This window comes from Glandiceps talaboti, chromosome 7 (genome assembly GCF_964340395.1).
Source record: "Glandiceps talaboti chromosome 7, keGlaTala1.1, whole genome shotgun sequence".
NCBI classification, from domain to species: Eukaryota; Metazoa; Hemichordata; class Enteropneusta; family Spengelidae; genus Glandiceps; species Glandiceps talaboti.
Window position 1 is genome coordinate 5,128,103 of NC_135555.1, and position 15,881 is coordinate 5,143,983.

The 15,881-nt window shown below is 37.7% G+C and overlaps 2 protein-coding genes across 2 annotated transcripts; one reads left to right on the plus strand and one right to left on the minus strand.

Annotated features, from left to right (window-relative positions):
* The first annotated feature begins 376 nt into the window (after nt 1-376).
* Nucleotides 377-8,907, plus strand: LOC144438165 (uncharacterized). The gene is made up of 2 exons (XM_078127201.1): nt 377-607; nt 7,393-8,907. The coding sequence occupies exons 1-2, from the start codon at nt 432-434 to the stop codon at nt 8,843-8,845; spliced, it is 1,629 nt and encodes a 542-aa protein (XP_077983327.1). The 5' UTR covers nt 377-431; the 3' UTR covers nt 8,846-8,907.
* Nucleotides 8,908-9,941: 1,034 nt separating this feature from the next.
* LOC144437424 (uncharacterized) lies at nt 9,942-12,851 on the minus strand. The gene is made up of 3 exons (XM_078126364.1): nt 11,706-12,851; nt 10,853-10,998; nt 9,942-10,320 (listed from the first exon to the last, which is right to left on the minus strand). The coding sequence occupies exons 1-3, from the start codon at nt 12,849-12,851 to the stop codon at nt 10,179-10,181; spliced, it is 1,434 nt and encodes a 477-aa protein (XP_077982490.1). The 3' UTR covers nt 9,942-10,178.
* Between the last annotated feature and the right edge of the window lie 3,030 nt (nt 12,852-15,881).

The following is a 15,881-nucleotide window of genomic DNA, read 5'->3' on the forward strand; positions in this document are numbered from 1 at the left end:
TTAGGGATTAGTCGTATACAGGGACTGCTTTGACCAATCGTCACATTTCCATTGCTTTGTTCTCTGTTTTTTTTTAAAAAACAAACAAACAAACAAACAAACAAACAAACAAACAAACAAGTGTGTGTATGTATGGCAGAAAGTAAGATTGTTTCCATATTTATTTGTTGTTTCGTATATTAATGCGACTAGATTTTGCACCAGTACACACATGCAATCATACAAAACCAGCTGCTATGTCGTTCCACTAACATATCATTATGGCTTACCATTCACTGTGACGTCATCCGCGGCACAGGGGATTCCCCTGCAGAAACCCAACAAAACGTCACGTCACCAGCAAAACAACACATTCACACTTTTTTTGAAAATGGCAAATCACTAGTGAACGTTCCGGCCTACTGTTGACATGGGCCTTCGGTCGCTGCGAGATGTCGACAGCAGAAAAGCTGCTTGCTATTTCAGTCAGTATCAATTTGTCTGTAGCAACGTTTTATTTCCTGCCACGAATTGTGATCATAGTATTGCAGAGGAACAAAGAGCGCTTCGCTTGCTCACAGCAGCTGTTGAATTTACACGACGAAAAACCGTGGATTCTCGGCAAATTGTAAGTAGCAAATCTAAACACGTGTTTTAATAGGTCCATGCCATATATAATCTACACGTTAGCTTTATATAAATGTATACTGATATTGTGGTTACGTTACACATCTATGTAGTTTCGTACATATATGCATGCATGCATACACTGTAACTTGTGTTAGTCAGATATGTTCACATTTCTAGGAAATGTGTCTATTTTGTTACACACCCATGTACTCAGTGACGAAGACATTCGGCGTTTTGAAGCTGAACATCGCGTCGTTTTTAAGAAAAAAATCATTTTGAGACATCGCTAGACAAAGAAACGTGTCGTCAAAGTATCGCCATTTATTTCCGCGTATATTATCATATGATATACATCAAATAATCTAGAAATAGCAGCCAATATTGACAGAACAGAAGTTCGTCTAGGTCGAAACCATTCGTTTAGTGGGGATGTTTTACCACATGACGACATATCCAACTTGCTTTGGTGTATTTTTCCCATTTATGAATGGAAATGATAGAAATGGAATCGTGCAGGGAATATGGACAAAACAGCACATGCGTGTAAAATCAAATTCAAGGTCTTTCCCTGCTTTTTCCCGAGTGTTACAACAGATTAAGCTAACTGTGATAGTGTTTATCCGTACGAGGAAGCAACTACAGAAAATACGCGTGGCTAACAATGTGATACAGTGAGACAGCCATGTCTACAGGACTCTGATAACCGCGGGGTTTCCGATTAGTCAGGCACTTTTCTGTACTTGAAAGATTAAAAAAAGAAATACATTTGTATGTCATATGATATTTGTAGGTTTCGAAATGAGTCGCCCATCCCAGCATACCAGGACGACAAAAAGTAAAGATATCGTGTAACCATATTGGATAGAAATATATAAATTTAACGTTATATTCGAGCTCATATTCATATTGCCTGCCGCAAGTTCTCAACCCAGTTCTTATTCATGTGAAATCATCGTTTTTTACGACAGTGAAGTAGATCTCAGGGGTTTACCTAAAGACGAAATACTTACAAGTCACTGTATGTTTAATAGGCAGTATCAATACAAGGTGTGGCACCCTTGTTCTGTATTGAAAAAATGGTCTGCATAACACTTGTCAATTAAACCGATGCAAACTGGAGTCGTAAAATTTATCCTTTTTGTACTTCAAAACTTGTCCGAGTAAACTTCAAACAGACTCCACTAGAGATTGTATTCGGGTGAATATATGAAGAGAATAAAGTATTTCCAACACACGACGATGAAAGTTTGCATAATATGTGGTACCATAAGCACACCCACCCATACATCCATCAACAACCGTGTCCAGCGTGGGATAATCTAAGAAAAAGATATTTACAACCTGCATCATACAGATCACCTTCACTTTACCATTTTAATCAGTTGATGGCATCTAAGGATGACAATACCACTAGAAATCTAGCTTTATTTTTGTTTCATGCATTTAAAGTAAAAGACAAACTGTAAACTCTCCATAACATTTACCATTTATAATTCAGCGAATGTGTGCTTTGGAGCTTTACAAAGACAGCCTTGTTTATCACTGTATGTATTACACTGGCACTGTGAACTAGTTGTGTAACTGAATTTATTTATTATACTGTGTATATATCTGGGGCCGGAGGCCCATATTATTAAATAAACCAGTATTATTATTATTATCAACAACCGCTGAAGACGTGACCATCGACCTTGCTACGGGCATGTTTCGTTTATACTCAGACCACAAAAATTAAATACATTGAGCGATAGAGGAAATGGCTTGGTGGTCTGAGGTTTATAAAAAGAAACGTTTGAATAAATATTGGAATCAATTTAACGTGAGACCTGGAAGAAACTATATGTTTAGGATTAAATGAATTTATACCGATGTCGTTGCAGAGTGACATGTATACACTTTACATAACTAAAGACAAAAGTTTGAATCCATGTACAGTGTACAGCCTTCAATTCAGCTGGGTATCGAGTATATGTATACATGTACATAGTTATGCTGTGTGGTGGCGCAAGTCGTGGTATTCTCTTCAACCAAGGAATTGTGTTAACTTGAGCAGTGACTCCGAGAAGAAGAGTGTGGATTTTTACAAAGTCAATCTTTTATCTGTGCACCGAGTAGCATGTTTATGAAGCAGGAAAAAGAACAGAGAGACACAGACTGTGACACTTAAAGTGTCTTCATTCACGATATGGCTATCAAGGCAGCATGTACACTCACCGCATATGGGGGCTCAGTATTTGGTGGGCTACACACATTTTATAAACAAAAATAAATTGAGAAAATGAAGTAACTCTGAAGTGCATTTTGTAAAATAAAAAGTTACTTTAATAAAACTAATGCAATAAGACTGGTCGTTGAGTTCACTTGTAAATATAAAGGCAAGTAATAGCAAAATATATAAAGTAACCCAAAACTACTATAAGTAATAATTCGCGCTATTTAGTTCCGATTTCATGAATATTTTAAGGATTTTTGTTACGTAGGGGGACAGTCCCTGAAAATGTATTGAATTTCACATGACGTGATCTGAAGTGAGAAGACATTATGTTAATAGAACTGTTTATCCAACGCGCCATTCGCTTGCAATTGTGGGTGTCTGAAGGGGATTTTCTAAAATACTACTCAATCTTAAATCTGGAAATTTGCCAAATGTAATTTCTCTCCCAAAAAGCCTATTATATTCCCTCACATACATCTCGATTAATGTATTCAAGGTATCATTTCTAAGTTATCCATCGTCATCAGCCTGTCACCAATCATATCCTGTATCGTATCCGCGTGAATACACCTTGTAGTTCCGTGTTTGACGAGCATTGAACAGTTAATGCGATAGAACATGTAAATGCGATATAGTTAGTGTCTATGGAAACGAGTATTTCTAGTGTTAATAATGTGATACAACAGTGTCACATTACGAAAAGCGACAGTCTATTTGGCAGCTTGAAATCTTGTCTGCAATTTTCGCAAAGGTTTTTGACAATGAATAAAAAGTTTGAACTTTAAGAAAGACTTTAAGAAGTTTTTCCAGTGACACCCGGATAGATATATTCTTCAACATACTTTTCATACAAAACGACCTTTAATTGATAGGCGAGACACACAATGATCAAAGTCGATAAATAAAGTGGTCTGTATAGACCATAATAATATACTCTTTGCACATACACCTTTCCTTCGTTTCAAGTTACTAGAAACGTTACCGAGTAAATTGTCGAATATTGATTTGACAGAGAAAGACCAAATAATGATAGTGAAACACGTTGTCTTGTGTCACACAATAATAAGGGACTCTCCCTTATTTTCCCGTAGCTTGCAGCTTGCAAGAAATTATATTACTGTTCCCTGGGTTTGACTATTAAAGTCTACACATCATTTGGCACGTAGGATATCTGTCAAGTCTATACCAAGTCCACATCAGTTTATGTTTTATATTATAGATAGACAGGCTACATCAGTATGTTAGGCCGGTGACTGTAGTTGGAAATGTATACATTTACAGAGGACAACGCCAGTCTGATTAAAATCTAATGAAAATGTCTATATCAAAGTTTACTTCTATTTTATTGTTTATCGTCGTTTGTTTTCGATTTTGTTGTTCCGAGAGTGATCGGCTTGACCAACCAAAACCAAAAACGTGAACACGTAATACAAAAGACAATATTAAAGCCCAATTGGGGACATCCCGCACGAGTCGATATGAGCCATATTTTAACGAGAATCGAACAAGTTTCAATTACTGATTTTGGTGTGTGACCATGCTTCACCACCGAAAGTATTCGTGGGCGTGCGTAGCAAGTAAATCATTTGTATTGGTATTCAACACGTACGTAGTTTCAAATACAGTTAAATTCAGTTGGTTGAAATGCCACACCTGTGACTCTACTGCGCACTATTAAATAAAAGGTACTAACTCCGGTTCCTGGTATGACAACCTACGAGGGACATATTTCTGTGTAACGCTAGCTATTTCCAGGTCACCTCGTGAGTTTTCGTACAACAAAAGGTAGTACGCTCATTCCTGGTATGACAACCTATGGGGGACATGCAGTACCACTTCCTTTCAGTGACACGGAACAAGTGGTAGTCTGTCACGTTTATTTAAGTAGTTAAAGAAATCTTGAGATGGTCATATCGATGTCTGAATAATCGATTAGATCAATCTATAATCAGTTTATCACTACTGCGGTAACACGACTTCCGGCTCATGTTTGATAACGTATCTATCAACAGATGACGTTCCTAAGGCCACCGCACAAAGAACAGAGAAATGGAATAATACAAAATATTTGCTAATGGGTTGAACAACGTGTGGACATTAGGGCTTGGTTAGACATTGTGACAAAGTAAATCCATTTGATCTATCGTATGTCTAACACTTACTTGGTGCTGTGAACCCCCTCTCACGATTTATCTCTTCCTTGTAGATTCTCACCCCCTTAGGTGTGTGGATGTTAATGGATTGGATGAAACGTTAGCAATGCTGCAATACGTATAGAAGTATTTTAAAGGGAGGAGGTACTTGGTAAATTATGGTGTTAGTATAAAAGTAAAGAAGCCCACTGTCACTGAATGATGGTTTTAAGAAACAAAATCAATTTAACTGCAAATATAATATGAAAAAATATTGCAAACAAAACGATGGGTTCTTACAGTAAACACTTCGCTTCACACACCGTGTAGTACTAATAACCCGTCAATCAGCTATACATATCCAGTACGAGTTGCTACACAATAATACACATTTCATCACTCTTTTCCCATGACACAGATATTTCCTGTAACAATAACCATACTTCATCATCTGATTTCCTCGAGCGTAGGCGAGATGGAATTACCAAAATGCAATTCTTGGACATCGTACCGCGATGGGAAAACTTCAGAAGGTGTGTTCGTTTATCAGAACAAACGATCTCATTACTGAGACATGTGCCGGCTTGTGACGTAAACGAAAGATAGCAGGTCTAAAATCACGGATCTTGCACTTTTCAATGACTTCTTGTGAAGGACTTTCTTCCCAATATCATTATGTTACGCCTACACTTCTTCAGAATAACACTAAGCGAAGTACTAGTATTTGTTTGGGCTACAGGTGTGAAGCACTCTTGACCTCAATAGTAAGTTACAATTATCGGTCTGTCATGCCGACACTTGTCAAGCCAACCAACCTGAGCTATTCACAGATTTTGGCTACATGTCACACCATCGTCAAATGAAGTGCAAATCAATATCACTTTGAAACAAAAGAGAGTATTGTTCGTTTACTGCGACAACGTTGACGAGATATACACATTCTGAAAGACAAAAGTGTGCATGTAATATTGTCAGTTACTTTGGATTTAGTTGGGCTTTGGAAAATGATGCGGAAGTTCTTTGAGTTTCCTCGTATATGCATTACATGGACATTTTTGGAATGCGTGGAAAAAATAGCTTGAACGAGAATGTGTAGGTCATAGTTATATACTATTCGTATGCACGTAACTTGGTGTATATCAGTGCCAATTTATATATGTAGCTGTACTATATTTCACGATGTTGGTGTCTAGTTCCGGCTCAATGTTTTATCAATAAACCGGTATTAGATGTCGTGACATACCCACACAGTTAAAGATATCACTTTGGACATATTGGAATTCGTGACTCTGGAATGACCTATTTGTACATACTCTAAACCCATTCAAGTTGGTAAGTTCGAAGGCAGGACTTGCAAATAAATAATGATACACGTAGTCCCAGTTGAGCCCCTTAATATTCCCGTGCGTTACGCGACAGTATCGCGGATGTTGGAAGCTTAGATGTTGATCAGAACAATGCAATCAGAGAGCAGATGTTACCTAGTATTGGTATGAATATAAGTTACATTGAAGCAAGGCACTTACACTTTGTTGGCAACTGTCAGTCAATTGTATAGAAAATAGTAAATATAATAACGAGGATTTATGATGCGACTTTTACATATTTATTTTTGTGATGTAATACTCATGTATATATCACTTATATTTTGCGTTCCTTTCGAAAATATGGAGGCGCAGTCTGAAATATACTGCATACAGCACTCATAAGAGAAACTGATCGCTACAAACCCACAACGTGTTTGCGAAAACGGTATAAATAGTAGAGTACTCTGGGTAATGATACAATACGATTATTATGTGTTTTAGATGATCACCAATCTGATTAAAATCTGATGTGAGAATACGGTGCGATTGCTTCATTTCCTTCTTCCTGTGGTTAACGTAGTTTGTTTTCGATTTTGTCAGATTTTAATCAGGTTGGATGATCACATGGTGGCGCTATAGTTGCTTAGACATGTACACACGTCATACGTTGGTGTGAAAATCCAGCCGGGTGGAGTGTTTGAAGGAGGCATGAAAAGGAAGAAACAACACATACTATGTATTGTTTATCCAAACATTAACCACATACAAAATGACAACAGAGAAAACACTGGATACAGGACTGAGAATCACTGATGAATGATTACCACAAACACATATATTCCATACCCTATAAGACAGAATGAAACAAAGACAGAGACAAAAAACCACGATGATATAATATATCCTAGAATAATGACTATGAAATTATTGTTAAAACTATAGCTTTATAAGTGCAATCACAAACACCCATAGACTGTAGTTAACTTTAATTGTAATAATGATGTCAAAAAATACATGTAGAGAGTATACAACGATAATTTATACTGTCCGATTGCGGATAACATTAATGACAATTTATACTGTCTGATTGGGGATAACATTAATCTGTTTTATTTCTTCTTCTATGCAGTTTGGTCGACCAGCTGTCAAGTTTGGTGCTAACGATTTTGGCAGTCATTGCCCTAGCCATCTCCGGAATTATTTACAACCCTTTCATGGAGATGCCGTCGTCTGTACAAATGGCTGTAGCCGTCGACATTGGTCATTATGCATACAAACTCGCGCAGGACTTCTATCTTCGAGAACACTTCCCTTCATTCAAAATTAATGCACTACACCACATAGTCACCGTTCTGGTTCTGTCCGTCTTTGTGTTCTTTGAACAGAATGGATTGAACAGTCTTGTCGGTTTGCTGTTCGAAGGAAACGTTATTTTCTTCGGGTTTTCACATTTTTTTAAAGAAATGCAAGTCGAGAAGTACAGTCTTACTTACGGGACCAATTTGTACTGTGGCTGCGTAACAACGTTACTTCTACGAGGAATTCTACCATTAGCGTTTTTGGTTGTGTCTATTGTATATGGAAACCCATTTTCAATGAATTATATTGTTATATCATTTTATTTTTTAAGCTGTATATTTTTTCTTATTCTGAATTTGTGGATGATAAAAATATCTTTCACGTCAGTTCAGAAGTTTAGAAAAGAGAGGAAGAGACACAAACTTGAACGTGCTCTTATCAAAAGTCCAAGCGATGAAGAATCACACGTTGGTAACGTTGAGGGCACATCGACTATGGCCAAGAAATCCCAATTACCTTGTCAAAAGAAAAACAATGTGAGGTACCTCACACCAGTTGCAAATACCAATATAAATACGGATAACGGGGACGAGAGAATGACAAACTTGAATAGAGATCGAGAAACTGTGTCAAATATTCATGACGCTTTATTTCCAGTTGTTGCGAACAACCAGCGACGACCTGTGATATCAAACAGGAGTAGTTCAATTTCTAGCAATTCAGACAGCATCAATTCGTTCACTGCCTTTGATTATGAAGTTCTACGTGGAATCAATAATCAACCCATGCGTTCATCGTACCTGGAAAACATTCGTTTGGGAGCTGTGAGAGCGCCCCCAGACGGCGAAGATGCAAAAGACCAACAACCACCTGTTCGTGTTCCGTCAACAATAGGACCAGGCATAGGAGTGTCTCCTAGGTCTCTACCTCCAAGAGTAGGGATGCCACTAGAAAAAGTGAACGGGAATTTATCTGACAGTTCACTATCTGAAAAATTAAGTGTACACAGTGGATCAAGTGATTGCTCTACTGGACAAGCAAGTGGAAAAAGCCTTCCTGTTACACTCCCTACCATACCCCCACCACAAACACGTCCGCATTTAAATAATCACCGACGTTCAAACTCACAGAAGAGGGTGAGATCAAACTCTAGCACGAGTCGCACAACCGAGGATTCGAACTATTCCTCCCAGTCTCGAACGAGATTCAGTTCTGGTGATTCATCAAAAACTTCTGTAAGATTTCCAGAGGGTCGTGATATGGATGGCTCAAGTAACAGCTAACAAGTTTTACTCATTGAAAGATTAGTATTCTTTATTGACACTTACATTTTATATTAAATAAACATATATCAAGAAATTTATATGATATAGTATTGACTTGAGTAAAATCATTTCATTATGAGTGTGAGGGCGTGGTAGCTGCTTGATAAGTTATTACTATATTGTATTCAACTGGTTACTTGTCATACCTCAGACATAACTCAGAATGAACTACCAAATCAAGTTTAACGTACCCAAGTGATGATTTAATAAGAGAGTATCTGGTGATCATTGATTCTTGAATTCGACAAGGTTATGGTCTCCCAAGTCTGAACAGTCCACCTAATTCAATTCACACCTATGTTATTTGTTTTCTTCGACTTTTTGCAATCCATTTGGCACAATTTAATTAGTGCTAAAATACAACACTTGGTGTTAGTTCAAATACTTTTGGAGCACACTATTTCACTGTGAGAGCTGATGGGAACTGTACGCGTTAGTCCATAAACCCTGCACGAATCGTGTAGGATCTATAGTAAGACCTCAGACCATTTAGTGGTCTGAGGTAAGACACATTAGATAAAACGAGGTTCATCCCGTAGTGCTCAACGTACAACATTTCGGCATCATGTATCAAATTCATATATTGTTATAATATTGTCAAATTATTCATTTTAAATGCGGTTTTTTTCGTGAAATCAAAGTTGGAAGTGATGAAAAATATACGGGGCATTATCATTAATTTGAATTTTCAGTGAATCTTTTGTAAAAAAAATAATATATATAAATACTTAAATATAAATACCGTCTATACATTTTATCATCTGTAATAATCAGTGACAATCAAAAATGACAATTTAATATCTCAAGATATACATTTGGGTTTGATAATACATGTAAGTTACATGAGTACTGCATTGTATTGCAAAAGGTTACGGCTTAAAAGCAAATGAACAATTTCAAATTCACTGAAAGTTCATATTTACACATTAGATTAGTGGGGTAGTTATCGTTGAGCGTGTATCTGTGTGTGTGTGTGTGTGTGTGTGTGTGTGTGTGTCTGGGGGGGGGGTTGCAGCGTGCGTGTGTGCGTGTTATTTATATTTTGACTTAGTGTATCCGTAGTAAAGTTTGTATTTTTGATACACATAACAAATCCATCACACTTGTGATTATTAATCGAAATACTGAGTCAAAAATATAGAACTCTTACACTTTATACACGCCTTTAAAAATATAGTATGAAAGCTCTATAAGCTTTCACTCTCCAATCAATTTTAAACTGTTTGTGCTAACTATATATAAACGTAATCTCATTTCTGCTCTCGAAAAACTGAAGGGATTTAAAAGGCGTCTAATCACTGGTGGCTGATGAGGTCCATAGCTTGCTACCCCTACCACTGTCATCAGCACTGTCCTGTGGGCTATCAGTTATGTATTTAGAGGTTCCTTGTCGGACAATGGGTGGGGACCTGTCTTGACCCAGTATCTGGTTTCTATCCGGTAAAATCGAGAAAATAAATAATTAGTCACACTTCAAAAGAAGAGAAGAGAAGAGAAGAGAAGAGAAGAGAAGAGAAGAGAAGAGAAGAGAAGAGAAGAGAAGAGAAGAGAAGAGAAGAGAAGAGAAGAGAAGAGAAGAGAAGAGAAGAGATAGGGAGGAGAGAAGAGAAGGGGAGGGGGGGAAGGGAAGCGAAGGGAATGGCATGGCAGGGAAGAGGAGAGTAGAGGAGAGGAGAGGAGAGGAGAGCAGAGGGGAGGTGAGGAGAGGAGAGAGGAAATGAGATGAGAAGAAGAGGGAATCAAGTCTATACAAGACGAGAACATGCATGGTGGGTTAACGGTTGCTCTTTGAAAGATTACAGTATTTACAAGCCCCATTTTCAAAGATAAAAATGTGGGCGACAATCTTCTCATTACACACGATTTTTGCCACAGACATTGTGTTCATTTCCTGACATATATAACACTTATTCAAATTATGCATTCAATCACCTTTAAAACACTGGCTACATGACATGTACTTACTTGAGTTGGTATATCTGTCGTCTGCTGACGTCATCCTGTTTATTATAATTAGCTTTGTAGAGGAGATGTGATATCTTGAACTCTATTTCAACAGTCAGTCGTAGAGGGCCATCATCAGGAAAGTACCTGAGTTCTGGGTCTGCTAGCTACAAAGGTAATATGTATGTAAGGAAAAATCAAATTATGTTGATGAGTTTTCTTTACGGTTAATCCGATATCATAGATATTTATCAAGTAATACTTAAAAATCAAGAATATTGTTATATCAATATGCAAGTTCTCTTCTTCCACCATGCATATCAAAGTTACAAGCAAATCAACTACGGTGGACGTTCTTTCGCTTATGCTGCTCCAAAGCTTTGGAATTCACTGCCAACTGACATTAAACTTGCACCAACTATTGATTGTTTCAAAAGAAAACTGAAGACACATTTGTTTTGTAAAGCCTACGGTGTGGATTAACCACCCAGCGTCCCTAAACAGAACTTTGCCCGGATTTTGGCGCTCTACAAATTATTTTGATTGATTGATTGATTGATTGATTGATTGATTGATTGATTGATTGATTGATTGATTGATTGATTGAAGATGAATGACACTGACACTTCGAAACATGTCTTTCTTTGTATTTCATTTCTCGATAGGTCTCATCCATTTATTTGTTTGCTCTGTTTATTTTCTCACAGTCTCTGTCTCTCCCCCCCCCGCCACCCTATCATCGTAAACCTTAACATGGCCACTTTACAGCATTATCTATGACGTACAAGAGGCCGTGTCTCAAGTTTTCGTTGGTCTGTGGGTAAAATCTACCCTAGCTTGCGAGAATGTTGCTACCAAGAAAGTTTTCATTTACCTCTTTTACCGGCAAATCTGTTACCATTTCATAACCAGATTCATCATCTTGGCGGATATAGTACTCAGAAAATGGTGCGTCTAGAGCCCCTCTACGTTGACCTGCAGCTCCCAACACGGTGATGTCCCATTTGACGTATCTCGCATAGTTCTTGGGTAGCCGGTACTGATCAATGTAGTAAAGACTCAGTCTTAAGCTTTTACGCATAACGTCCGATTCTATACACCATGTTTGTTTATCTTCGTCAATGAAATACACTTGATTTTTCTGCACCTGTTCTTCGAAGACATATATTTTTGCTTGGTTGATGGCCGCTAGGTGGAGCACTTCAACGAGGATCTTTAGTTTGATGCCTGTCATGTATCTTTCTAAATCGTCGTACAGCTGGAAACCCTGTCCCTGACCGCTGAAGTCAAATGTGTTTTCCAAGACATCGCTGGTATAGCATTTAGTTGCTTCTTCATCGCCGATTGTGATTCTGTAAGCCAACCTGCAGTGATGGTTAAACTGCGTCAGACGATTAAGGTTCACCATTACTCGCCCTTCGTGTTCCGTCCAATCACCGTTCGGATAGACTGAAACATTCCAGTCGAAGCCTCCCATCGGGAAATATGAACTCTGGTAGCGTGGAAAAGAAGCTTCTGGATTTGGTAAAATTTCCATGTCGCATTCGAAAGTTGTTGTAGCATTTCGCAGCTGCAACTCTACGAGGAATTCTTGATTTTCATCCAAATAACCATCGTGTGAGAGTTCGTCCTTACTGACAATCGACCGGCGACCATGACGAGGTACTTTCTTGGTGAAATGACACTTTTTCTCCTCAAATATTTCGTTCTTTGCGTAGTCATCCCTATGTAGTATAGTGAAAGAATAGTCTACTGAACAATTCAATCCGTCCGTCGCTTCGATCAAAGACAAATACAAATGTGCCTGCTGTTCTGCTTTGACCAATGACACCCGCCACCTATTGTTTGCATATGTGAAATCTCTCGACTTTATTTCTTCGTAGTTGTGGTCAAAGGGGTTAGTGAGGATGAACGTGAAAATCTGGCAATTGTCTTTATCATCGAGGGACAGGAAGCGATGGAGCTCGGCAAAGGCATCATCTGGTCCGTCTTTGCTACCACCCATACTGGAATTCCTCATAATGGTTTGGAATACAGATATGTTTATTCTTGGTCATGAACGTAATCGAGTCTTGCTAAAAGATGACAAAATCACAAGAACGAGATTTCTATAGAATCCTAAAATCGTTTACTTTGGTCAGATGTGCACTGATCAATATGCTTCATTTTCTCTCTTAACGGTAACTGTAAAGAAAAAAAGTAATTGTTATTGTTATACTAGCTATGGAAAACAAAGGGTAGAGTTGCCTTAGATAAAGTTACCGTCGGTGTTATTTGATAATTTAAACCTCGATGGTCGAGGGAATTGGACTCAGTAACAACATTAACGATAAAATCGTCTGCGCCAGAATTTCAAAACCCAATTAAATGCTGTCGTCTTCTACAGGATTAATAGGCCAGCATGAAAACAATTGTAAATTTATACATGTATTAGATGTAGAAACTGAAGTTAACTATGCACACTTCTAACTTATCTCTCTGCGAACGACCTTTTTTTCTAAAGTAAACGACACACATTCAATGGCACAAATGTATATGTTAGGATTGCAAGTGTCACAACATACTCGAGAGTTTGTAAAAATTTAGGCACGGGCGCAAATTGTGACACACTCGAGAGTTTGCCATGCGTTGTATGAGTACCAACAAAGCAATTATTGATCCCATCGATTTTAAGCGTCCAAATACTTTATCAGTGTAGACACAATTGGGTGTTGTCTTTATGGCTAATAGGGGTTAGTTTAAGACCAAACTACTTGTGTGGATATCCCCATCTTTTACAATGTAATCACAAATCAGGAGGTTGCATGTTAAATAATGGTCACCAGACATATGAAGAATTTACACGGTGGGCTTCATCATGACAGGTTGTTTAAAAATCTGAATGCATGCAAACCTATGTGTCGAATGTATTTATTATCTAAGCCCATGAAAAGTTATGGTTCGCCATAAACTAATACTAGTGATGATAAAATGCAACCGCGATGACCCCAATGTCTGTCACTACATCCTTCGAACAGCATTATTGTTAACAAACCATCTGTTTTTATCAAAATGTCGAATATTTCAACCCCTCGTCTATGTTAGCGGTGACATCGGAAAATTACAACTCTACATTGGTGTTATGAAATCAATATTAATGGTGACGTCAGATGACGTCACAATGATATGGTAAACTAGGCGGTCACTGTCTTCATCACAGCTTACGCTGCTGACCTATTTAAATTGGTTGACAACTCACGAAAATGTGGAAATAATGATTTTGTAAACCAAATACGCAATCGCTGAAAAAGTGTGGACATGAAACACGAACCATGGAGATATAAGGGGCCTCCATGTGCAAATACACGATTTGTTCATCTTTTTATCCTAAAATTAGCACTTTCAACCATGTCTCGAAATGTGTTTTTTTAACGTCAATACACGGATATTACCACGTGACGTTTGCTGAAGTAATCGCTGCATTGATCATTACCTATGTGATGTAATTAATAACAATAACGCAGGCTGTCCTCTAGCCTTGAAATTTATTCATGAGGCGTGACAGATGTTTGTCATTGGTTAAATGGGATAAATAGTTACTACAACAATCATATTTAAGTCTCTTGAAATAAAATATTGAATCAAATTTAACGACGTTGTACACATTGTTGAAATGAAGTCAATGAAGAATACATGTAAATATCCTAAAAATATAGGAAAAGAAACAACAATAACGGTTATCCGTAAATGTCAAATTTCCCCCTTTCTTGACTCAGTAAATACGCCAAGGTCGAAGGTCATTGAACCGACTAACGGTCGACATGTACATAGCTTTCAGTGTACGTAGATAAAAGAATAGATTTACTCTGTACGTGACGATAAAAAACGGTTCCTTTGATGGCTGAAAGGGTTTCTAACTGTTTGGAATTCAAATTAAAAAAAATCACAATGAAAAGATAGAAATGACAGCAACATAGCTACCATATGGTATTCAATGCAAACTATCACACGTATATCACGATTGAGTATTTGTATTAATAACTAACGTCTCTAGTATTAACATTTATATAAAATATGCATATGCAACTCGTTGTCAAGAGGAAACTGCTTCAGTTGTTCAAACGCCGGGGTAAACTCTATAGGATATGGTCAAATGTGTGAAAATAATTGTAAACGACTGTATTGACGATTTATATTACTTTAATAGCTTTAATCTTCTTTGTCTGCTTCGATCGTCAATTTAAATCGCAGCATTACAGTCTACTAGAAATCTCAATCCTGTGGCATATTAAAATTGTTGTGAGAAGGGGAAACTGATCCTGATTTCAAACGATGTATTAATCATCCTCTTGAATATTTCATGATTTTTTAGGACAACGAAATTCGCCAAATCCGTAAACCCAGTCTAAATCTACATGATCTATTGCAATATTGATGTCGCTGTGTGGCAACCGTGAATCGTGGCATTTAATTGAAATACACAGCAGAATAACACGTATTTTCACGTAACGTAGTACATTTATCATTGAATCATCAATGGCAAATTTGAATGTTGTCAAGTAAATTAACAAAGTATAATTCCCATGCGCTGAGAAATCGCTACGTTGCCGAGAAGTCGTGGTCCAATTGATATGGATGTCATGACACTGGATTTGTTCGGTCTACATCGCAGCAACTATGGTATTCTATATGTGTTGTTGAAGTATGGCAGAGAACATTAAAAGGGCATTATAAACTTGAACTGCTATTTCCCCTGGCGCTATATTAATACTAGTAGTACAAACGTACAACTCACTTTGACCCAAACAAATTGCCATTCATACCTCGATATGCAACGTTGTCCGTTTCTAGAGACTGCGAGATCAACACATTCAATTCCGAGCAAAGGTATGTCAGTTGCACCGGTTACCGAGGGCCTCTTTATAAATACGTAGGTAAACATTATCCGTTGTCGTTAAAGAACCGTGTCCACATATATTTTACAGAGCTTTATATCGCGTCGTTTGTTGACAGGTAACACTTATTTGATATAACAGCGGGAAGCTCTCACTTATGTGCAATGTATGTATAC

What these genes read in the sequence shown, in the direction of transcription:
- LOC144438165 (XM_078127201.1), top strand. Translation starts at nt 432, where the DNA reads ATGTCGACAGCAGAAAAGCTGCTTGCTATTTCAGTCAGTATCAATTTG. An exon ending in CCGTGGATTCTCGGCAAATT is followed by an intron (nt 608 to 7,392) that starts GTAAGTAGCAAA and finishes TCTTCTATGCAG; the next exon opens with TTTGGTCGACCAGCTGTCAA.
- LOC144437424 (XM_078126364.1), bottom strand. Translation starts at nt 12,851, where the DNA reads ATGAGGAATTCCAGTATGGGTGGTAGCAAAGACGGACCAGATGATGCC. An exon ending in CAGATTTGCCGGTAAAAGAG is followed by an intron (nt 10,999 to 11,705) that starts GTAAATGAAAAC and finishes TTACCTTTGTAG; the next exon opens with CTAGCAGACCCAGAACTCAG. An exon ending in CGACAGATATACCAACTCAA is followed by an intron (nt 10,321 to 10,852) that starts GTAAGTACATGT and finishes TTTACCGGATAG; the next exon opens with AAACCAGATACTGGGTCAAG.